The sequence below is a fragment of the Octopus bimaculoides genome, chromosome 27 (genome assembly GCF_046866305.1).
Source record: "Octopus bimaculoides isolate indiv1 chromosome 27, ASM4686630v1, whole genome shotgun sequence".
Lineage (NCBI taxonomy): Eukaryota > Metazoa > Mollusca > Cephalopoda > Octopoda > Octopodidae > Octopus > Octopus bimaculoides.
Window position 1 is genome coordinate 22,747,113 of NC_142954.1, and position 26,268 is coordinate 22,773,380.

The 26,268-nt window shown below is 41.1% G+C and overlaps 1 protein-coding gene across 1 annotated transcript in view; it reads left to right on the forward strand.

The window, feature by feature from the left end:
• Positions 1-6,096: 6,096 nt before the first annotated feature.
• Positions 6,097-26,268, forward strand: part of LOC106882761 (ceramide synthase 5) — an 87,359-nt gene continuing 67,187 nt past the window's right edge. Inside the window, exon 1 of the mRNA XM_014933540.3 lies at positions 6,097-6,399. Coding sequence (XP_014789026.1) covers positions 6,200-6,399 — 200 coding nt within the window. The 5' untranslated portion in view covers positions 6,097-6,199. The remainder of the gene's footprint in view (positions 6,400-26,268) is intronic.

Here is a 26,268-nt window from a genome sequence, read left to right on the forward strand (position 1 = left end):
ACATACACACGCCCGACCACGCATACACACAAAAACCTTTTAGACATATTTAACCGGCCAGCCGGCCCGCCAGCCAGCCAGCCAGCCCATAAGCTTCCATCCAGCCAACCCGCCAACCAGCCAGTAAACCAGCCAGCCCGGCCGTTATCCAGCCAACTAATCATCAAGCCAAGTAACCATCCAGCCAACTTTCAGAAACCGGCGGAGGATCAGAAGCCGACAGATAAAACACAGACGTTGCAGGAAGCGAGGTGGTGGTGGGGGTGAAGGGAATTAATTGCGATTTTGTTCAAATCTTGAGCTTAGACTTGGTTGGCCCCGCAATGAAACCTATGTATGTTGAATGACTATCGCTTTCTTTGCCGTCTTTCTGCAGAAGTTTGATCGCAAGGACTGAGAAAATATTAGTTTCTTACTTTAGCAAAAGGCCAGCATTGTAAGTTTTGAGTATTAAATCGCAAAAGTTGGTGCAAAGGCACCCAGTAGTGTTTCATTGTTGTTGTTGTTGGCATTCCGCCGCTTACGGCGCTGAGGGTTCCAGTTGATCCGATCAACGGAACAGCCTGCTCGTGAAATTAATGTGCAAGTGGCTGAGCACTCCACAGACACGTGTACCCTTAACGTAGTTCTCGGGGATATTCAGCGTGACACAGTGTGACAAAGCTGGCCCCTTTGAAAATACAGGTAAAACAGAAACAGGAAGTAAGAGTGAGAGAAAGTTGTGGTGAAAGAGTACAGCAGGGTTCGCCACCATCCCCTGTTGGAGTCTCGTGGAGCTTTAGATGTTTTTGCTCAATAAACACTCACAACGCCCGGTCTGGGAATCGAAACCGCGAGTCCGCTGCCCTAACCACTGGGCCATTGCGCCTCCACGCAAAAGGAACATAAGGTAACATTAGCCGTTCATTACCGCCGACTGGTCTCCAGCCAGTTTAAACAGCAATCAGTTTCTCACAGCAAAGCGGACGCCATGTTGGTGTGATAGGAATCCATGTGGTAACCCCCCGTATGAAATTATATCTCTTATCAACGCAAGCGAGAGCTCTCCCCAAATAGCATAGTCTTTTAGAGTGCAACGATATCCACATTTTATCCTCTCAGTTCACTGATCCTGAAAAACCTCCGGCCTCCGTATATTCTCACGTGACAAGCCTGAATGATGTTGTACTTACGTTTCAACAATTGTTGTGTGAAATGTCTTTACAGGCGCGGTTTCCTGACCTTGAAAGGAGGTGACTGGACTATTTTTAGACCACCTTTTCTCGGCTCTTGCCTAACTGGAGCAAACAGTTGACAATGACCATTGTCCAAGACATTTGATAGGTCACATTGTAAGTTGAAGTTTTCAGCGCCCTCAGATCTCCTCTGATGCCCGACATATTAAGAGACTCAAGATCTACGATCCACTTTGCTATGCAACGAAGCTTTACAGTGATATTAAGAATGCATCTTTCCTAATATCACTGTCTTCGCTTTGAAAAGAGTAGAGCTAATGGTAAGAGTGAGCCGAGATGCTTGGTACCTTCCCACCTACGGCTTCAAGGGGCCGCCAGAAACCCATTCTCTCATAAATCGCATTAAAGCTGTTTGCTGCAGCTTTTTCGTTCCCTTTCTTCCAGGATATCCTCCCATAGGTTTTGTCTCAATGGATTCACTCACAAGTTAGCAGAGCAGTGACTAGTGAATGTCGATATATCCAGCAGGGTACGTTCGTATATTGTATCTCTGGAGTTCAATGCTACCCAGTGCCGTCTTAAGGCATAGACTCACTGGGTGAGAATTGGGTCCTTCTGATCTGTAGAGGCTGTAGCTTGCTTCCAATAAATACTACATGGCCCAGTGCATTGATTTGTCCAGGAACTTCATGGGTTTAAGGATCCAATTCTGATCTATGAATGCTTTGGTTTGCTATCAATAAATACATACCATGGCGCCCAATGCATTGATTTGTCCAGGGCTTATAATGTTTCTTAGACGGCTCCGCAGCTCTCCCGAGGTTCTCCCGCCAAGTTAGTCGTCATTCTGGGTTAGTAAATTAGCAAGACATCACGTAATGCAACTTTCTAGAAGCCTCCAGTATATTCTCCTTCGAGGCCTATAAATTGACACGTTTTGAGCGCCAAACGCCAGTTTGTGGCTACCCACAGCTAAGCTAACTCTATACTCATTTTGCTACTTTTAAACAGTCGTTACCACGTCCAACTTCAGTTCACTGACATGAACCTAGTGTGTATATTTTCTTCTGTTGTGGCAGCTTAATTGCAGAACCTTTTTATCTGTAAGAGCAAAATAATATACTCTCCAGTGGGTAAACTTTGTTGTTACGATTTCTTATTCATGACCAACATGGAAATTATTTGTGCGATAAAATAAAATCCTGTTAATTATTCACGAGCGTTGAGCATTCATTATACGTTGCCCGATTCCAACTCGATTACCAGCATCTTTGCCTATCCTTTGCCGATCGTGACAACTCCTTTATCTATCGTGACAGCTCCTTTGTCTATCGTGACAGCTCTCATCTACACTCCATGACTATACTTACAAACTGAAATGCGCTGAGAATGGCGGAGGATTCGAGAGAACTCGCAGAGGACGGCAGAAGTTTTCTTGGTTAAATAGCAGTTATGCCATTCTGCTAAAAGAACTCCTCTCGCCAAGCATCCCGTTCTCACAGTCTATCTGCTTGGTATTCAGCGCGACAGCCTTTGGCAAGTAACCTTTGTAATGTCAGAATGGAAATAAATACGATTCGTTAAAACTGAATACGTATTGTGGGTTGGTATTTTATGTGGGGAAACAACACGCAATCCGAACGAATTTCTAGCTCGCGGCTAACGAAGCCACGAAGTCTAGGAGACACACCTGCGTCAGCCGATGAAATCGATTCCATTACCTGACTGGAACCGATATGACCAAATGACACACACACAAGATGTTCTGTTGCGAAAACCAGCTGGCCTCTGGACACCAATGTGGTCAGAAAAATACAACCTTGCTACCAAATCGATGGGCGGTCAAAATTTACTCTGAACTAAAAAGAAGACACACGCGCGCGCGCGCACGCAACGGGCTTCCGTACAATTTCCGTCTATAATTGTAGACAACACTTGTCCCATGTGTGGCACAATGGGATTGAGCATGAAACAATAGCAAAGCGAGCTTCTCAACCACTCAGACATTCCCAGGCCTTTAAAATTCATTTCTATTAAATCTTATTAAAAGAGACCTTGCACTGACTTTATCGGTGTTTTTACTGAACAGTTATCATGCAGGAACGTAAACAAACCAACACCGGTATCAAACGGTGAAACAAACATAAGCACACACACTCCCCACCTCTTCTCTCTCTTCTTCCCTGTCTGTCTATCTATCGGTGTGTATGTAACAAAAGCCCTAACCCTAACCCTAATCCAAACCCGAACCCTAAACACCGGGTGTACGTATTCCTTACTTTCGCCTCCTGTGTCAATCTACGTACGCCGTGGTTTGCTGTTAATAAATGAATACTGTACGTACGAGTGCATTGCTTTGTCCAGGGGTCTATGGTACTAATCCCTTGTACTACCTTTGTGAACCCCAGCTTAGGAACCATTGCCCCAAGCGCGTCACGATAAGTTCCCCGGACTTATACTCTCAAGTTCTAAAACTCATAAAGCCGGTTACCCGGTTTCTATGGCGTATATGTGGCCGAGATCACATTTCTCTCGAACGGGATACCATCCCGTCTTAGGGTTAACCATTTACAGTCAAGTGGATTGATTTTGCAACATGAAATGAAGTGCCTCGCTCAAGAACGCAATGCACTGTCTGCTCCAGGAATCGGAACCTGATCTTGCGAGCATGAGTGCACCAACCTAACGACCAGGCCATGCGGCTAACTCGATTGTAAATCAACGGAGTTGACTGATGATCGAAAGAGCATTTAGGACATTATTTCAAAATGCCGATTTTTACCAATTTTTTTTTTTTGCAGATTTGTATTCTCCGTAGTCAAAAACGGGGGTTTGTGTAGAAAAAAAAAATTAAATAAAAAAAAGGGATATTTTTGGGCGGGCACAAAAGGAAGTCTTACCGAGATTTGGCTGCTGTTTCTAACCGATCGAGTGACCACACAAAGCTTCCTACGTTATGTGTACGTGTCTAGTTGCTGTTGTTGTTTAGACCCATATCAGCTCTAGCTGACGGATCTAAGATCATAGACATTCTACCCTTGACCACCCTGCTTTTATTTTATATACAGTGCCCTTTGGACTACGTTGGAGGGAGTTTTCGCTGCAGTAACAAAACGTATTTACAGCTGCTGTTTGGGCCGCATATCAACACTGATCGAGTAGATCTATGTATGATCAGAGGCGTTCCAGTCGAGACCGTCCCCGTCTTTTTCGGGGCACGTTAAGACAACATTATCCAGTATGACCTTACCACTTTTTATAAACGACAATCAATGGTAAAGGGTGTGATTCGAGGGAAATTTTGAGTTGTTTCTAACGGTTCAAAATTTCATATGCGGGAGCTCCTCTCACCGGTTCGTTTATTATACGAGAAGTGTAGTTGTTTAACCGCAAGTCAACCCTGATCGGACATTCCTACTTATTTATGGAATTCATTCTAGCTGCACTCATCCTGAGCTTAAGTCTTCGACTTTAAAATTTTGTCACTACTTCACTTGTCTAAGACACTGGGGTCCAATTCAATGAATATCTCTACTGCTATTTCTAGCAAAATGAGAATGGGTCAGAAGGCTTCCTTTAATTGGCGTTTTATGATGGAAGTAAAAAATAACTTCAGGGAAAGCTAAACAGCGGAAGAGGCCATCCTCATGAACGCGATTCAGCCCTTAAATTCCTATTCTGTAAAGGGCCGCATCACATAGGTGCAGGCGTGGCTGTGTGGTACGAATTTTGCTTTTCAACCACATGGTTTCGGGTTCAGTCCTACTGCGTAGCACCTTGGGCAGGTGTCATTTACTATAGCCTCGGGCCGACCAAAGCCTTGTGAGTAGGTTTGGTAGACGGAAACTGATAAGAAACCTGTCATAGTATGTGTGTGTATGTGTGTGTCTTTGTGCCTATGTTTGTCCCCCATTACTGCTTGACAACCGGTTCTGCAAAAGTAACCGATATAATAAGTAGCAGACTTTAAAAAATAATTCTTCTAGGCATTGCCCCAGCATGGCCACAGTCCAATGACTGAAACAAGTAAAAGATAAAAGATGACTCCTGGATACTCTTCAGCTGACACATTTGGTGCCAATGTCTGGGATCGAACCTTTTCTTGTTTGTACGTGTGTGTACTTATGTGTATGTATGCATGTCTGTCTATGTCTATTGGTGTTAATATCTGTGTCCGTACGTACTTACATGCCTATATGTCATTTCGTATATGCGTGTATTACATGTCTATATGTGTGTGTGTGTGTCTGTACTGCTGTATGTGTCGATATGTATCTCTATGTGCGCGTATATGTCTGTATATAAGAGGTGTATACGTGCGTGTGTCGGCATTTTATAAGCGATTACGAAAAGAAAAAAAAAACCCTCGGAGTTATCTTCCCTTGCACAGATCCATAAACATCAGAGTTCGGAAAGTGAGAGGAGGAGGGCGAGAACTCTTCTGTGAAATAAAACCTACTTCAGTATCGCTGTTTTCTCGTCTACTCGTTTATTAGACACACACACACATATATATATATATATACACACACACACACACATATATATATATATATATATACACACACACACACACACACACACACATATATATATATATATATATATATACATACACACACACATAAATACACACAAACACATATATCTATATCTATATATATATATATATATAGATAGATAGATACACACACACACATATTTCTGTCTAAATTTGCATATATAGACAGACACGCATATAGATTTATAAATTTTATACACACGCGCACACTCATATATATATATATATATGTATATAGACATGTTTGTTCGTCTAAAATTATTTATATTTATCGTTTAATTCTGTTATCTTTATAGAAAGATCGCCACACACACAAACTCACATATATATATATCCACACACACACAAGCACATCACTCACGTACACACGTACACACACAAGCACATCACGCGCGCGCGCGCACAGAGTTAATCTATTTCCGTTGTTGTTCCGGCGCCTCCCTCCCACAGTTTATTTGTCGATATGGAGACCGTCGAAGCCACTTCGTGGTGGCACACCATTCGTAGTAAATTTTGGAATGAGTGGTTCTGGTTACCCAGGCACCTGACATGGCAGGACTATCTGAACAAAAAGCAAGGGATGTACAAACCCCAAACAGAGGATCTTCTCTGGGTACCAGTGTTAGCGTTGGCATTATGTCTTACTAGAATACTTTTCGAACGGTAAGGAATTTCTTATTTCTGGTTTTGTGTTCTTTGTGTGTGAAAAAAAGAAAAATCCTACAATGACGATGACAAAACATAATATATTTGATTTTGTTATTTATCTCTGTGTCTGTCTAAACTGACCTCTGCTTTTGTATGTATGTAGAGGTGTGTGTCTATATAAAGAAAGGTATGTATATATAGGTGTGTGTGTAATAAGCATAGGTATATAGAGAGCCGAGCTTGTGTGTGTGTGTATATATATGTCTGAGTATCTATCTATCTATCTGTCGATCTATCTATCTATCTATTTCACTCCTGATGTGTTTTTCACTGTGGTGCTCCAGTATGATCGCAATCGCATGGTTGAATCGTAAAAAATATATATTATCCAACTTCTCTCTGTTTCTCTCTCTCTCTACATATATATATATATATATATATATATATATATATATACATGCATACATCTGTGTTTATGTATCTTTGTATATATGTGTGTATATATATATATATATATGTGTGTGTGTCTGTGTGTATCTATCTCACTCACATTCGTTTAATGGTTAATTATAAAAATCGGCTGATCCTCTCCCTCCCATCTCATATTTCCAGGCCTTATGCCTATTAGCAGAAAAGGTTATATACATCTATCTACATACATGCTTACTTAAGCCACCTCTTCAACAGATTTTTACCTACACACATATATATATATACATATATATATCGCTAACGCCCTTGTTTAGTGACGATGGTGGTGTTGAAGTCTACGGTGAAGGCCTAAAAATCCTCACAAGATATCGTAAAACCGCACTGTAACACCCAATTTCGTCCTCCTTCTTTCTATCTCAGTAAAAAAACCCACATATTCCATAACATATCTCTACATACATTCACACTTAATTACCATCATGCCTACATATATATCTATATATATATGTGCGCATGTATATGTATCTACACACGAATATAAATGAATGTTTGTGCGTATATTAAGCGTACACAATTGGCTGCTTGTGTGAAAAAGGGCGAATGACAAGCATTCTCAAGACGCTTTTGAGAAGGGTTTAATATTTTAATTGTTTCATTTACTTATTCTGTGCCCCCACCCACCAAACATCTTACGTGATATTTTAAAAGCAGACTGGTCTTTATATTGCATGTGTGTGTCTGTCTCTCCCCCTCTCTCTCTCTCTCTATATATATATGTACATGTGTGTGTATGTATATGCGTGATTGCGTGTGCGAATGGTATGTGTGTGTAGGGGGATGTGTGTATATGCGTGATTGCGTGTGTAAATGGTATCTCTGTGGGTGTATTTATATATATATATACATATGTGTGTATATATATATTCGTGTGTGTCCGTGTAGCATATGTGGTATGTATGCATGTATATAGAACGTGACTAGTCATAATTGCCTCTGTGTCTTCTACACATCGCTAATTATTCTCTGTATCCACTCCCACGTATGTGTATAAATATTAAATACAAAATTTACAATCTTTCTAATTAAATATTTATAAACACGTTCATCTACAAAGAGTACATTTATTAAAAGAATATATCTTTATTATTAAAAATAATATATCTTTATAAACACATATTTTAGTCGTATATTTTCACAAGAAAACACACACACACACACGTTAACACGATCGTTCCTGAAGTCTTAAGAATTCGGTCTCTGTTTGGTAAACCTATTCCATCGTCGCCTCATCTTTAGTAGTTTCTTTTGCTGCTTAATAATAATAATAATAATAATAATAATTCTTTCTACTATAGACACAAAGCCTGAAATTTTAGAAGAGCGGGGACCTTGTCAATTACATCGATCCCCCAGTACTCAACTGGTATTTATTTTATCGACATCGAAAGGATGAAAGGCAGAGTCGACCTTGGCGGAATTTGAACTCGGAACAAAAGCCGCTAAGCACATTTTTCTTGTGGCTCGTTTCCAGACCAAAGTCTCATGCGTTAGGACATATTTATGTCAGGGTTGCACTGAGGACCAATTTCCCTTTTAGATCCTTACTGTTGTTACCGTAAAATTTATCGGCACCTTCAAGAAAATATAGTTATTGGATTCAAGCCGAACAAGGGGGAAACTTCTATACGTTAGCTCAAACTGCTAGAAACCGCAGCCTATCCATCCCCGCTCCAAATCTGTTTTGAACGAAACGACGGACACATTAGATAAACGATAGCTGAAATATAAAGGTTAGATGGTCACGTCTAGAACGTCTTTGTTCATTTGTCTACTCCTGGATCAAGGTTGACCTGGGACCAAGCAAGATCTCTCTCTTTCTCTCTCTCTTCATACATACATACATACACTTTTGCTTTAATGCAATCCATCTAGCTTACATAAGTCTTGTCTCGCATGCTCACCATGCATATCTATCTACACGTCCTACTGTTTTAATTAAAATGTGGGAACGGGCATGATTGGAACGCTTTTGATCATAGACTTGTTTCAGGACTAACATGGGGTGAAGCTACATTAACCTTTCCCACGATCGTTTATGTGGTGGATATTGGCAAAATTCTGAGCAGTAACTATGGCCACTACAAGTATTTATTTGCACGTTACTTCTGTATTAATTTCTCCCTCGTCTTGTCTGTATTTCTTTGTATTGCTTACTGACTTCTATATTACATCCCTCTTTCTCTCTAGTCTCACATGCAAGAAAGACACCGGCCATATTGGGGCACTGAATTCTAAACTCTTCACATCGACCCAGTGCTTCTTTGAACCTGGTTCCTATTTTATCGATCAGTATTTGTCGAAGAACCGGTACATACGTACACTCACACTATACATGTTTATATATATATATATAAAAATTTAAGGAATGGAGTAAACGCATGTTATAACTGCATACTTTATTCCGACATATGTTTCGAAGAATTACAATTTATGCGATCCATAGGAATCGTCGATGTTAAAAATGTAAACTTCTCCTCAGGGAATGTATGGGAACCATCTTTGCCTCACTAACAGGAATTACACCACAGTTATTTTGTGATCTTTGCTACCTTGGTTTCTATTAACCCATTTATTCTATCCGAATTATTATTTATTAGGATAAAATAAATACATATAATTATATATATATATATATATATATATATATATATATGGTGTATCTGTTTTCGATTTTTTTTCTCTTCCTATAATGACTCCTATTGTAGTCAGATAACATCAAGACGTCAGAATGACCGTGCAACAAAAAAAAAAAACGTTTCTTGACTTTGTATCCACCCACACTGACGAGAGAGAAAGAAGACAGAAACAGACAGATACAAAGAGGTGTGAAGCAACCTTTCGTAGTGTTGCAGTAGTAGTAGTGGTAGTAGTAGCTGGATCTGTTACTAATTGCTATATCCCCCAAAGTCAGCCAGGATCGAGCAAGGGCCTCTGACCAAATCCATTCCACCAGTAACTGACAGGTCATTCTAGGACTAAACTACATAATGTACATTATCTAATACCCCTTTTTTCTTTCGCCCTTTCTCTTTGCGATTTTAGGGAGGTTGAACTACTATTTCTCTCTACTGCTGTTGGTCGTTGGATCGGTCACGACTGGTGGATGGATCAAGACCATTCTATCACTTACTTACTATCCGGTAATTTTAGGACTGGCTACATAGCTTAATGTCTATTTTTTATGAAACCCCTTCTTTCTCTCTCAATGATTTGAGGGATATTTGGCTGCTACTTCTCACGTAATTCTGGCTGTTCGGTAGTTTGAATCATTCACGTGTTTCTACTAGTAACAACAGTAGCAATGGCGATTATAACAATTAGGAGTATCCTGTTGTTTTGTTTAACCCTAGGTTAACTCCAATCCCCTAGACCGATGATCTAACATCTTAGTCGGGAGAACCTTGTTTCTCATTTGTTTTTTTACTAGGCATCTTATGTTCCGGGCTATTGTGTTCTTGTATTATCTTTTAAGATAGAGGGTGATTTTGAGGGAAATTTGGCCGCTATTTCTAATAGGTTCCCTCGTTGACTCACTCTGTTACTGTCAGTCGACCCCTATCTCACTCCATGTCAGCATTGATGCAGGAAATTTAGAATTAAAGGCGTCCCAATCATGACCATGTTGTGTTTTCAAGACAGTATATATATATATATATATACTGCAGTACACATGATTCTTGATGATTTGGCTGCTATTTCCAGCAGGCTCCCTCCTTCGCTCTCGCTGTCATTGTTATCCCATAAGTCAGCAGGGATCTAGGAAATCTACAATCAAAAGCGCTCCATTTATGACTATCTCGTCTATTTTCAAGGGTGTATATCTCGAGTGTTACAGTATCCAACGTGTGATTTTGAGGGAGACTTAGCTGCTATTTCTAGCATGTTCCCTCGTTGACTCACTCTGTTATTGTAAGTCCAAACAGGTCACTACTGCTCCTGGAAATCTAAACTCAAAGGCGTTCTAGCCATGACCATAACGTCTGTTTTCAAGACTATATATATATATATATATATATAAATATATATATATATATATATATCAAGTACTATATTATCCAACATGTGATTTTGAGGGAGAATTAGTTGCCATTTCCTGCGTTGACTCACTCTTGTATTTAACCTTAGTCCCCCACTCCAAATTTCACCCAGGAAATCTATAACGAAAGGCGTTCCAGCTACGAATATCCCGTCTGTGATTTTTTTGATCGTGGGAAGGGGTTTAGCTGTTGTTTCTAGCAGGCTTGGCATCAAGTACTACATTATTCGATATATTATATATGTACGTGTGTATAAATTATGTACTACATTACTCAACGTGTGATTTTGAGGGAGATTTGACTGTTATTTCTAACAGTTGGAACTACCATGTAGAAAGCAACGCTGTTTGTCTTGCAAGCACTGCTAGTTACTTACGACCTTTTTAATTATATACAATTTTATTTTCTATGCGCGCGCACACGCACACTTGCTCACACGATGTGCTATGAATCAGTATATATATACACACGTGCGTATGCGTGTGAGATCATCTACTTGTCGTTGTTGTTATATAACCCTAGTCGAACCTGATAAGGGAGATTTACGGTGGTGATCGAAAGTGTTCTAGACGTGACCATCTCGGCTTTATTTCAAACATTTATTATATCGCAAAGTCTACTTGATCGAATGCCTTCTTGTTCTGAAGACTGTGTTTCGAGAATCGACGATCTGATTGCTATTTCTACCATTCCGAGCGACTTCGTAGAGGTTTGTTCTAGCCTTTGACCGTATGGTGTGATTCAACTGAGATTTGGTTGCTTTTTCTGCTGGGTCGAGCGAGAGGTAGCGTGGAGGCTAGTCTAGTCCCAGGTCAGCCTTCGTTGCTTCGGAATATCAAAGGCTCTCTCGCAATTTCTGCCTCGGGTGTCGTGTATCTTTTAAATACCGTGGGATGATATTGGAGTTCAAGGAGATTCAACTGCTATTTCTAGCAGGTGGAGTGACCGCGTGGAGGCTCAGCATTACCTGCTTTTAAATATCTTTGGCGGATACTGGCTTACTAATTTCGAATTGTAGGTGCGGGAATTTTATAAAAAAAGAAAAATGTAGTCGGCCCAACGTGAGCGAACAGAACAGAGATAAAGTTACACAGATAATAATTGAGAAGAAATCTTATCGGGGGTGGGAGTTGGAACTTCGTAATATCATCGTGCACAAATCTGCCTGTCTGTCTGTCTACTTTTATGTCCGCGCGCGCGTGTCTGTGTGTGTGTGTGCATCCAGGCATGTGCACACACATGCAGTTAATCACGTGTCGCGAAGCTTTCTTTGTATGTCGGATCTGTTCTCACCGGAGGGAGATCTGTGATCACAGGCATTGCGGCCATTACCCATTCTGACTATACTACTTGGAGCAGTGTACGTCAGGCTATAAGGGCTATCAAATGTCGGTCCTTTTTAGAGTGTAAGTCGATGAAGGTTGGCTGCTGTTTCCGGCAGGTTGAGCGACCTCATAGAGGCTCTTTTGTTGTCTCCTCTATGTTAAAGTAAGTTGTTAAGCCCGCCCGCCTTACTCCTCAGTCATTCACCCTTGATGTAAAAACACGTGTAGCATTACAAGTACTTTGTTGTATTATGTGTGTGTGTTTGTGTCACGTTGCCCCAGTTCCGCTCAGCTGTGGAAATGAGATTCAACGTCATCGGTGCCAAGCTGTATCGGCCCCTTTGAGGGTGGGTGGGGAGGGAGGCTTTTATGCGTGGGTGACTGCTGGTCTTCCAGAAACAACCTTGGCCGGACTTGTGCCTGGGAGGGGAACTTTCTAGGTGCAGTCCCATGGTCATTTATGACCAATGGAGCCCCCCCCCCCACCTAAAAATGTGGATATGTATATATCAGAGTATGTATGTGTATGTATGTATGTATGTATATAGCAATAAGAAAATGGAGGAGAATATGCGGTATCCATCGACTTGAAGACAGTGTATTCCATTGAATTAATTTATTTTGTAACTAAAATGACAAAAACCATAATATACAGATGCATGACATACCCCCAGTAGTATATTGGATAGTATCTATCTCTTAGTGGGTTGAATCCTCAACCCCTAACTCTCTTGCATTGTGTATGTATATATATATATATATATATATATATATATATATACACACACATACATATATGCAGGGTGATTAAAAAGTCACCATACATTGGAACAATGTATCTTTTTTTATAAGAACAGTTTTTATAAAAATTATTTAGCAGGCTCTATATGGTTACCATTGTTTTGAGTACACATTGCAATATGTTTACCCCCATTCATTGTGAACTCGTAATAGCACATCTGGTGATATGTGTGCAAAGGAGTTGGTGATGCGTTCAAATGATTTAGGTCTTTTACCTTTCCGCGATGCACCATGCCGAGGGGTCAGATCAGGGGTTCTTGGGGATTTTATTACCTGTCTCTTATAAAACCGTTAAGTTACGGGGACGTAAACACACCAACATCGGTTGTCCAGTGATGGCAGTGGGACAAACCCAGACACACAGATATATATGCACGATGGGCTTCTTTCAGTTTCTGTCTAACAAATCCGCTCACAAAGCTTTGGTTGCCTGACGCTATAGTTGAAGACACTTGCCCAAGGTACCATGCAGTGGGACTGAACCTGAAACCATGAGGTAGGGAAGCAAGCTTCTTACCACAGTCATGCCTGTGCCTATAATATATATATATATATATATATATATATATATATATATATATATATATATACACACACACATATACACACAAGAGGCTTCTTTTAGTTTCTGTCTACCAAATCCACTGACAAGGCTTTGGTCGGCCTGAGGCTATAGTAGAAGGTGCTACGCGGTGGAACTGAACCTGGGACCATGTGGTTGAGAAGCAAGCTTCTTACCACACAGTCACACCTGTGCTTATAAAATGAGTCATCCCTGGTAGGATACGAAGCCATGGTCTCTAGATTAGAAGTCCAGCACACTATCCCCTATATATTGTCATTTAATGTCCATGTTCCATGCTGGCATGGGTTGGAGGATTTGAAGTGTCCAAGGACTGTATTGAGCTCCAGTATCTGCTTTGGTATGGTTTTTATTTTATGGCAGGATGTCCTTCTTCATGCCAACTACTTTACAATGTGGATTGAGCATGTTTTATGTGGCACCTGCACTACTGAGGTGGCCGTGCCTTTTGCAGGATTACAAGCCCTGGAGTAGGCAGAAGGCCAGCTTCATGTTAGGGGATGAGGGAATCACTATGAAAAGTGGGGACAGAGCAGGTTCCTGCAGGGGGATCTGCATGGCTTCTCACATCTAATGGTGGTGGTGGTGGGGCAGACAGAAAGATAAAAAAATATATGTATATATTATATATGTGTGTGTGTGATAGGCGTACATACAAAAGAGGGTTCATGTCTTGAGCATTTGATATTAGTATTAACAGTTTTTTTACGTATGTCTGTTTTATTTGAAGTTTGAGAGACGTAAAAGCATGTCTAATCGATCGGATGCTGTTGATCTAAGTGGTGAGGCAGAAATGGATGCATGCTTAGTATGACTATGAAGCATTGAATAGTACAGACTTAAGTTACATACACACACACATATATAACCTTGAGCATGAATAGTAAACCTTGTATTACTGAAGCATCATCATAATTTTTATTGTCCATGTTCCATGCAGGTATGGATTGGACAGCTTGATAGAATCTGATGGGCCAAAGACTGCATTGTGCTTGATGGTTTCCATGGCTAGATGCTCATCCTGGTATTAACCATTTTACAGCATGTTCTGGGTGATTTTTTTTTTTTTCCTGTCACTTAACACTAGTGAGGTTGCCATGCAGCATGCAAGACTGCAAACCCTGAGGAGACAACTTTATACTTGGAGATGAGGGGTTAAATTATGAGAGAAGGGGGCCAGAGTAGAACAGGCTTCTGGGAAGTTACATGGCAAGGAACATTTTTGAAGAGGGGAAGTGGGTGTGATTGGGTGGAGCTGAAAAGAGATAACACTAGTGGTAATGAGGTGTCTGGGTGTCCCTTCAAAGCACAAGGTGAATACAAGTGGGACGGGGGGGACCAGGTATGTGAGTAGTGGGTGGGAGGGGGAAAGGAGAATTGGAGAATGATGGAGGGGAGGGAGGTGACAGCTGTTAAGATTGGGCAGGGTTGAAAGGGTGGATGTAGTGAGTAGTAAATGATCAATGATGCCCCTGAGGTGGTGGGGTGTGAACGGAGGGGAGGAATTACAGGGCGAGCAGCAGAATGGAAATGATGGTAGAGTAGACAGGAGAAGTACGAGAGAGACAGAGAGAAAGAGGAGAGGAGACAAGTATGCAATTGAGTAGGTTGCAGAAGTGTATGCGTGTGTGCATGGTGGGGATGGGGGTAGGCCTAGAACCTGAGGAGAATGAGAAATGTATGGTAACAGAAGAGATTACATCTTTTCCTTGTGTTTGTATGCACAAACATGTATTCAGTTTCACTTCCCACCTCTCTCTCACACACACACACACACAAAACCCTTAAGGAGGATGATACTCTATTCTTCTCATAGAAAACTTCTTTTCCTTGTGTACGTATGCACAGACATAGATTCATTCACGCATACTCACATACATCCCTCAGATATTTTGAAAATATTTTCAATCAAAGCCCAAATCCCCAGTGAGTCACGGAAGGACGACTTGAAAACAGTTGACAATGAAGCAGAGGCTGAGGTAGTTGCAGGAATTTTTGTGGTGTGCATACAAAGTTAGAGCTGTTGCGGTTAGAATCAATACAGGTCACAGGGTTATGAACTATGGAGTACATTTTCATGCTAGGGCAGAGCCTTGAATGATTTAGCCAGACAACATTGCCCCCTCGGTGCTTTTTTTGTTTTTTTTAAGTCTGGCACTTAAGTTGGTTTCTTTTGTTGAAACCAGGACTGTGGAGTCAGAGTCGGAAACAATTAAGGGGTAGCTGGAGTCGGTAAAACTATACCAATTCCGACTCACAATGTCTTTATTCTTTAATATAAACCAATTATAACCTATAGGCCTACTCAAATACAGGCGTATTCATATGCTTTATGAGATATGTAGACCACAATCATTTAATTACATAAAGAGGAGTCGGAACCAGAATCAGAGGTGCCAATAGTACAGGAGTCGAAGTTTTTTGTTTTGACTCTACAGCACTGGTTGAACCGCTAAGTCGAATTTATTTCTCATTGGTAGGTCAATCACTTAGTGTGGGGATGGAGTTTGTGGAAGAGAGAGGTCTAGGAATACATGCGATAAAGTAGTAAAGGCTGACCTCAAGGCCTTAAACCTCTTGGAGAAGAAGACAGAGACCTAGGATACCTGGCATTATGCAGTTCTTGAGAAAACCTTCCTGAAAGTGAGATTCTAGAGGTACAATGTGTATATGTCCCTCTAACACACTTCAGCTTCCGAATATTTGGCATAAAGCTACCTTGCCCTCATTCAAGTACATCTGCCCACTCAGTCGAGTGAGCCTTTTCTTTCTCTATTGTCTTGCAAGTGATTTGGTGACCCCACTGACATATGTGCTTGACGTAGGCCTGTGGCTTCTCGGATCCTGTCAAACTGTCCAACCCAGGCCAGCGTAGATTAAATGATGATGATATATGCACAACCGGGTCCCTCTCCCAATTTCTTCCTCAAGCCATCCCCTACCTCCATCTCTCTCTCACCGACCCTTCCATCAGCTCCTTAACTGCAGTCTTCTGCTACTGTAATTAAACGGGAAGAGTACTGCATAGTTTATCATCTTTTCCTCTGATACCAGTTATCTTAACCCTGATATCCACCCCTCCTTCTTAATACTGTCTTCTTCCACTCAGATTGAACTCCCTTCTCTGCCACCAAATTATCTCTCCTCCACCACCAACACCACCATACATCTCTCATTCTTCTGATGCACTGTCTGCCACTCCCCTGACACCCTTCCTTTCTCCCCACCCACATATCGTCTCTCTCTCTCTCTCTCTTCTCTTGTTCTTCCCCTGTCTGCTCTGTCACCATTACTCTGTTCTGCTGCTTTTCACCTCTTTCTCTCCCTCAGCCGTTACCTTTTCTCCCTTACCTCCTGCCCCTGTCTGCCATTCGCAACATCCACCCCTCAACTCTACCAAATCTATGCAGCAGGGATTCTCAACCAAGGTGCATATGGTCCCAGCAGGGTCCATACAAGATTTAGTTACTTGTTAAAATATATTCTTTTACTTGTTTCAGTCATTTGACTGCAGCCACGCTGGAGCACCGCCTTTAGTCAAACAAATCGACCCTAGGACTTATTCTTTGTAAGCCTAGTACTTATTCTATTGGTCCATTTTCCCGAACTGCTAAGTTATGGAGACCTAAATACACCAGACACACACACACATACAATAGCCTTCTTTCAGTTTCCGCCTACCATATCCATTCACAAGGCTTTGGTCGGCCCGAGGCTAGAGTCGAATACACTTGCCCAAGGTGCCACGCAGTGGGACTGAACCTGGAACCATGTGGTTGGGAAGCAAAACCATCTTACCACACAGCCACGCCTGTGCAATAAATTGGTTACAATTCTGCAATGTTCCAAATATTTTAACATTAAAAAAAAATCCAAATGCAAATAGTATTTAATTATAAAAATAGAAGAGAATTTCTAAGACCTCAGAGAGCTGTGGAGGGTCCAAGAGAATAAAATAGTAATCAAAGGGGTCTACAGGTAAAAAATGGCTGAGAATCAATGCTTTACAGTCAACACCTACTCATCCGTACCTTCCTTCTAGTGCAGGGGTTTTCAAACTTTTTGACTTGCGGACCCCTTTATATTTCAGACTTTACCTTAGGGACCCCCTTATAAACGCTTATGAAATTTATACATAAATATTTGCTTAAAATAACATATTTTTACATTTATTTAACAGTATTTAACAAATAGGTTCATTGTCAATTAAAAGATTTCGATTAAAAAACATATATAAAATCAAATTGCCCATAAAAAGTATTTGCTGTCCACGGACCCCCTGTCTTGTTTATTTGTCATTCCTCAACATTTGATCTTCTTTCTTTATGTTCACCCCTTCACTCTTCCCCATCTCTATCTCTCCCTATTCACTTTTGCAATCCCGATTCCCACTCACTATTACTCATCTTGAGGGTCCTCCCCCCCTGACACCTCATCACTGCCATTTTATTTCTCTCTCCCCTTTCACTCCGGCCATTCTCACCCTCTCATCTTTCATGCCAGCAGCTATATTGCTGTTCTACAGCAAGAAATCTTTTCTGTTCTGGCCCCTTGTTTCATACTTTAACCCCCTCATCCCCTACCATAAAAACTGCCTCCCTCAGTTCATGACAGTCTCAATCTTGCAAGCTGCATGGTGACCTCACTAGTGCTGGTTCCACAAACACCTATCTATCAATACAAGTCAGTTGAGGGGTCATGTCTTGCAGATTATTTGGTGACCTCACCCAGCACACCCTGTAAAGTGGTTGGCATTAGGAAGGGCATCCAACCATAGTAAACATGCCAAAGCAGACAATAGAGCATGATGTGGTCTTCAAACTCATCAGCCCATGCTAGTATGGAAGATGGACAATTCAAAGATGTCATGCCGAAACTAGAGGAGAGCTGAGGTGACAGTGATTCACAAGAGCTGATGAAGATGGGATTCTGGTAATTCTGAACCAGCAAGTTTAACAACGTTTTTGTGATAACTAATTGTAGCAGATGAACCGTGCGTCAACAGATTAATGGACTCTCTCGTTACTTCAACAAAGGGGGCTTCAGCAGGGCCCAGTGACACAGTGCAGGACTGTAGAAAGCAAGCACCACCCTATGGTTGCCTGTGTGTGCAGGGTCAAGCTAAAAACTTCCAGTTGCATCCTCTACCTGTCCTCCATTGCCTCTTTCTCTATTATCACTGGACTTACGAAGGAAGTCTAGCGCAACAAGTACTACTAGCCTATATATATATATATATATATATATATATATATATATATATATATATATATATATATATAATAATCATCATCATCATCATTTAGCATCTGTTTTCTATGCTGGTATGGGTTAGACAGTTTAACTAGGACTGGTAAGCTGGAGAACCACACCAGGCTCCAGTCTGATTTGGCTTGGTTTCTATGGCTGGATATCCTTCATATATGCATATATATAGATTCTAATTGTAGAAGTAACAAATGGAAGGGGTAGGCAAGGGACAATGTGGTGAGAAAAGATCTTCAGATGCTGGGCCAAAAAAAATGAAAAATAGAATTTCGAATTTTTTTTAAAGATTCCTAATCTTAGATTTCAAAAAAGTTGAAACTGAAAAATAACTGAAAGCGGAGGCGAAGACACCCTCATTTTTTTGTTGTTGCTAGGACTTCTCTCTGATACGTTTAAAACCATACTTTTAAAGAAATTATAATTTGCTTGCGCGCTAGAAAATTTCCAATTATATTTTACAGGAATACATACATACATATATATATATATATATATATATATATATATATATTTTATACACGCATACACACACGAGGGGGTACTTGCAAAATGTCTGGAGGTCCAACTCTCTGAGTTCTTTTACAGGGCTTAGAAAAACCGAAGAACTGCTGCAATAATCTGCTAGCGGAATATATTGCTTAAAATCATAATTAACCGATCTTCCTGTATTTTCTTTAACCAGGAACTTTTTTCAGTACCCGCCTCGTGAAAAACCGGTGTCACTTTAAAAAGCGTAAACGGTGTTGTTTAAATTACATAACTTCGGGATAAAATTTAATTTTAATCAATTTATAAGTATCGGACAGAAATATTAATAATAATAATAATAAATCACTGGTATTGATGTGATTGACTTAAACTACGAAGAACAGTTACTGAACCAGTATGTAGAAACTGTATACACACACATACACAATTTTAGTTTATATTTGTCCTTTTTGCTGCGGCCAGAAAGGGTTTAGTGGTTAAACTTTAGTTGAACAAATCAACCTCAAGCGGTGATGGGTACAAACACGAACACATTGAGATATACATCTATCTATCTGTCTGTCTGTCAGTCCATCCAAACGCACATGCTTCTACCAAATCCACACGCAAGGCTTTGGTCGGCCCCGGGGCCTTATAGCGTAGAAGACGCCGTGCTGTGGGACAGGGTTGTGAAGCAAGTGCTTCTTCCTACACAACTACGCCCGCGCTTTTTTTGTTTGCCCGTTTCTTTCTTTCTTGCTACTTGGGGGCTGCTATGTCACGATTCAGCCTCGTTTTTTTATTTTATTAACCCCCCCCCCTCTTTTGAGTACATCCGTCGACTGCATTCCATTGTTCTATTATCGGTTTCAGCCAGAGGTTTGTGACCGTGCTAGGAAAAACCGCCATTACTGTAGTATCGCTCGCGTCGAAACCACGACCGCTAAGATTAAGAGCCTCACCGATCGAGTTCCTATGTGGTTGTGGTATTACTTGGAGCTAGCGAGAATAAGTCCTCCATCCGCTTGTTTTGCTGTTCCTTCTGTCTCTAGCGGGAGGGTACAGAGGGTTCCTATTTTTTGTGTGTTTGTAGCAATATGGGGCACATTTGCGCGCGTACGCACATGCATTCCAGAAATGACTGTGTGGTAAGAAGTTTACTTCCAAAGCACATGGTTCCTGGTTCAGTCTCACTGCGTGGCATTTTGGGGAAGTTTTTCTGCTATAACAAAACCTTGAGTAGATTTGATAGACGGAAACTGAACGAAACCCGTCGTGTATATATACACACACACACACACACATATATATATATATATATATATATATATATATATATAGAGAGAGAGAGAGAGATAGAGAGAGAGATAGAGAGAGAGAGAGAGAGAGAGAGATAGAGATAGAGAGAGAGAGAGAGAGAGACACTATCGTACCTAGGGGAGGGCGGTACTTTGAAATGAACACCACTTTTGGGTCTGCTGTAGGCGATGTTTTCTGTGGGGTCCTGGGGGCGGCATACACCCTAGCTACGCTCGTGTATATATGTATATATATTTATGCACACACACACGTAAGCCTCCAACAATGAGAATAAGTGCTTCAGCACAGCATTGGTGGATAAAGAATACTTTTATTTGTAGATTAAACTTACCATATATATATATATATGTGTGTGTGTGTCCACCACCTAACCGGTGTTGGTTTGTTTACGTCCTCGTAACTTCTCGGTTCGGTAGAGACCTATAGAATAAGTACCAGAACTCAACGAATACTTACCATTCATGGCAGTGCCCCACCATATAACCCCAAGACTAATGACTTAACCAAGTAAATAAAATATAATACAAAAGGTCTCATTTTTCCAAGAATTGGGTAACATGACCTGGAATGCAGTTACCCAATGCATCAAATAAAAAATAAACAAAATAAAGGGTGATATGGATTGAGGGAGAACGGGTTACTATTTCTGGCTCCAAGCACTTACAATCCGAGCGCCCGTGTGCATGCGCACTGTAGTTGAGCGCTAAGTGCGCACACGAAGTGCGCCTGCGCTGCCCGTGCCGAGACCACACCCACTCTAGTCCCGCCAGGGTAGAAACGGCGGCTTTAGTATGAATGTAATTATGTTGATAAAAGCGGGGTCTCCGGCGGCATTGGCGGCGGTGGTGGTGGTGGTGGTGGTAGTTGTATTAGTAGTAGGAGCAGAAATAGCAGCGCGAGTTGAAGTAGTAGTGTGAGCACCAGTAAAGTTTTTAACAGCATTACCGTTGGGTGTGGTGTGTGTGTGTGTGTATGCACGCATATGCGCGTATGTGTATGTATGTATTTGCGAGTGTGTGTCTGTGTGCTTACATGTATGTATGCATGTCTGTGTGTGTGTGTGTGTTCCTTCGTCTTCACAAATGGGATACCGCTCGCTGCCTCACATGTACCTACGTCTAATAATCACATGGCTTGTGGAAACGAGGTAGAAAAAAAGAGACAGATAGAGTAAGAGATATCTATCTCTTAGATAGAAATGCCAGGTGGGTGGGACGGGAGAGGAAGAAGAAAATAAAGAAAGAAAGAGGAGGTTGGAGGGGGTGATCGGCAGAGAAGTATGCCAGATAATAATGATGCTGGTGCTGCTGATGATGATGAGGATTTAGAGAGAGAGAGAGAGAGGAAGCTAACCAGCCAGTATTTTCTATCTAGCACGAGGGCGGGGGTGAACATTTTTACAGACAAATGTTACTATGGTTTCAGTGAAAAAGAACCTCCCTACCACCGCCTATTGCTATTTTGTTTTTTGGAATTTTTTTCTAACCAGCTGGGTGGGAGTGGAGGACCCGGGAAGGGGTGGGAAGCTGAGGGTAGGACCAGTAGTTTTATTATATATATATATATGTATATATACATATATGTGTTTTTTAAAAGGTTACATGTCCTTTTCTTTCGTTAACATCCTTCTGCAATTTCTGCTGTGCCTCCCCCCACCGTCATATCATTCCTCCTCCTTGTTCCCTTTTGATCTGCTATGTGAAGTGATATTGTTGGATAGTTCATTGTTGAAACATTCTATTCCAGATGCTCTTGGATTTTCTTTTATCATCACCATCATCATCATCATCATATATATTAACCACAGCTATGACTGCCTCTTATATATATATATATATATATATATATATATATTCTTTTACTTGTTTCAGTCCTTTGGCTGCGGCCATGCTGAAGCACCGCCTTTAGTCGAGCAAATCAATCCCAGGACTTATTCTTTGTAAGCCTAGTACTATTTCTATCGGACCCGTTTGCCGAACTGCTAAGTTACAGGGACGTAAATACACCAGCATTGGTTGTCAAGTGATGGTGGGGGGACAGACACATACACAAACAAACGTACAAATAAACAGGCTTCATTCAGTTTCCGTCTACCAAATCCACTCACAAGGCTTTGGTCGGCCCGAGGCTCTTTTGCCAAACTAAGTTATGGGGCCATAAGCAAATCAGTGCAGTTTTCAGGTGGGAGTTACAAACACAAAGACACACTTTCTCTCTCACACACACACACACACACACTCAAGTCTATATATACAGAAAAATTCCTGGGTTTAGGTAAAAGAAAATACAGGAGGGTCAGTTAATTATGATTTTGTTCAACATATTCCCTTCTCAGGTTCACACACTTATTGCAGCGGCCCTTCGGTTTTCCTAAGCTCTGTAAAAGAACTTGGAAGACTGGGCCTCCAACCAGGCCTTTTGCGACACTCTTAAAGCCAGGAACTTTCAGCACCACCTTATTTATATATACACATATTATGTGTGTGTGCGTGTGATGGGTACTTCCACACGGTTTCCATTTGCCAAACTGTCTCACAAGATTTTGGTTGGCTTAGAGCTATAGCAGAAAGCACTTCCTCAATGTGCCACGCAGTGGGATTGAACCCTGAAACCATGTATTTGCTGCTGCTTCTGCAAAACCAGTTGCTTTACTACACAGCCGTGTGGTTAATATACAGTTGAGCTATATTCTGGATCATGCATGATGTTTATAAACGTTTTCCGCCAGTGTCTAGTTAAATATTTACTCTGTCAGCAAGAGAGTCTCTTGATTGACCTACGGAAGCCATTTCGTAGTAGTCACATACATTCCGTGATGACCATCCCAACCTAAAAGCAGCATGGACTGTCGGAAACTTTCAATTAATCAGATATTAAAATTTGTATGATTTAAGTAAAGCACTGTTCTACCTGTGCGTTCGCCCCCACCCACCAACGTTTCCTTGATAAGTATAAAGATAGCTTGCAATTAATCTGGTTTTTATTTAGTTTTTTAAAAACTGAGTTTTCTTTTCATGCACCTGACACCATTAGTAACATACACGTGTGTGTGTGTGTTTCCTAAAAGGTTCAGCTAGTATATACGGATCGTATGTTGGTATGTAGTGATATCTGCTGTGTTACTGTCGAGTGTCGTGTATACTGGGTATGCATGCACACACACGCACACACATATTCAGTTACTCACCTCACACCTACATTTGTGCCCACAGGTGCCCACACTCACCCATACATACATACTCACACATCTATGTATCTATTTATCAAACCATAATTGGTTGTCAAGCGATGTTGGGGGGACAAACACAGACACACAAACACACACACTACACATACACACGGCGGGCTTCTTTCAGTTTCCGTCTACCAAATCCACTCACAAGGCTTTGGTCGGCTCGAGGCTATAGAAGAAGACTCTTGCCCAAGGTGCCATGCAGTGGAAATGAACCCGGAACCATGTGGATGGTAAGCAAGCTACTTACCACACGACCACACCTGTGCCTATATTAATTTAGTTAATTTTGTCGAGCTCTCTTCTCAGTTTGTAAGACAGAAATTTAAATGTAATAAAATGTTTTAGAAGAAATTTCAAGTGCCTACGTGATAACTGCAAACCTGCTTTTGGGCCACCTTATGTATATATTCTGTTTCCCACCATCTTGAGCGTGACCGTTGCCAGTACCGCCTGACTGGCCTTTGTAGGGTTTTCGAGCGAGATCATTGCCAGTGCCCCTGGACTGGCTCTTGTGCGGGTGGCACATAAAAGACACCATTTCGAGCGTGGCCGTTTTCGTGCGGGTGACACGTAAAAGCACCCACTACACTCTCTGAGTGGTTGGCGTTAGGAAGGGCATCCAGCTGTAGAAACTCTGCCAAATCAGACTGGAGCCTGGTGTTGCCATCCGGTTTCACCAGTCCTCAATCAAATCGTCCAACCCATGCTAGCATGGAAAGCGGACGTTAAACGATGATGATGATAATGATGTCTATTCAATCATGACTAACCTGGGCTCTAAGCTAGGTGTGACATGAGATTTTTTCTCTTTCTTTCTGCAGTTATATTCAAGTTGTCTGCAGGGTGACGGGTACTATTGTATAAGATGGCCACTCCCCCGATACTGGCTCACATGTTTATTTGTAGAAGCCATGGTTAGCTTTACAGGTACAGGAGTGACTAAGTGAATAAGGTACTGGATGATGTATTGCTTAGTTTAGTCTTCATCCGCACTATCTTCGTTCGACACCCACTTTTCTATGCTTGCACTGGACAGATGGAACTTTGGTTGGGGCAAGTTCTTTTCTGCAGCTGGATGCCTTTTCTGTTGCTTACCCTCACTTGCTTTCATTGCGTGAATGATGGTGTCACTTGTTTGCAACCATGAGGTCACGACAAGGGCATGTGTGCACATGCATACACATGTACATACGTTTATCTGTGCGCACACACACACACACACACACACACAGAGTGTGGGTCAAAAGTCACACACAAAGTAAGTTCAATGCCTCAGAATTGTCAGAGACTTCCTTCAATTTTTCTAACATTGAAATATGTAAAATAAAGATGAATATATATATATATATATATATACTTGTACATGATGGACGAAATGAATAATAATAATAATCCTTTCTACTATAGGCACAAGGCCTGAAATTTTAGGGGAGGGGATAAGTTGAGTACATCGATCCCAATACTCAACTGGTACTTATTTTATCGACCCCGAAAGGACGAAAGGCAAAGTCAACCTCGGCGGAATTTGAACTCAGAATGTAAGGACAGACGGAATGCTGCTAAGCAATTTGCCTGGTGTGCTAACGAGTCTGTCAGCTAATTGTCTTCACTGCGTTAATGATAATAATTATGATAATAAGTAATAATAAATAATGTTATAAATAAATATACAAATAAGATGTAATTAATAAAATAAACATAAATATCGTTGAATTTCTGGAAAGAAAAATTTATTTGCCCCCACAGAAGTACAGTTTGGTGGAGAAATAGATATCATGAGATCATCTGGAAACCTTCCATGGGAGAGATTAGTATCTTCATGCAGGGGAGATTTATCTCAGCTTTTGGATACCATGACAACAGAAATAAGCACAGGATTTTTTTTTTCTCCTCTTTTAAAATTTCTATTGTTACTCTTATACTTTAAAAAGTCAATTTCTTCATTAACCACGAGGTTGAGAAAAAGAGGGGACGATACAAGGACAGACAAAACAAACATTAGGGGTCAGGGGGATCGAATGAGACGAATAAACAATTAAAATATATACAATTAAATGAGAATGAGTGATTTACAAAAACTGAAGCAAAACTCACAATAAGCACTCTCACAAAGAATTGGCTATCAGATCTGTTTTCACCTCATACCTTCTGATTTCTATAGTTTTATGATATAATACCTGGCTGTTTTAACATCCACTTTTCCATGCTTGCGTGAACCACACTGAATTCTCTGGAGCAGATTTCTCTGGCTGGATGCTCTTTCTGTAGCCAACACTTACTTCTAGTTAAGTTTAGGCAAATAGCTTACATGTGGTATTGGCAGTGTACCCGGATGGTATTTGTCATGGAGGATGG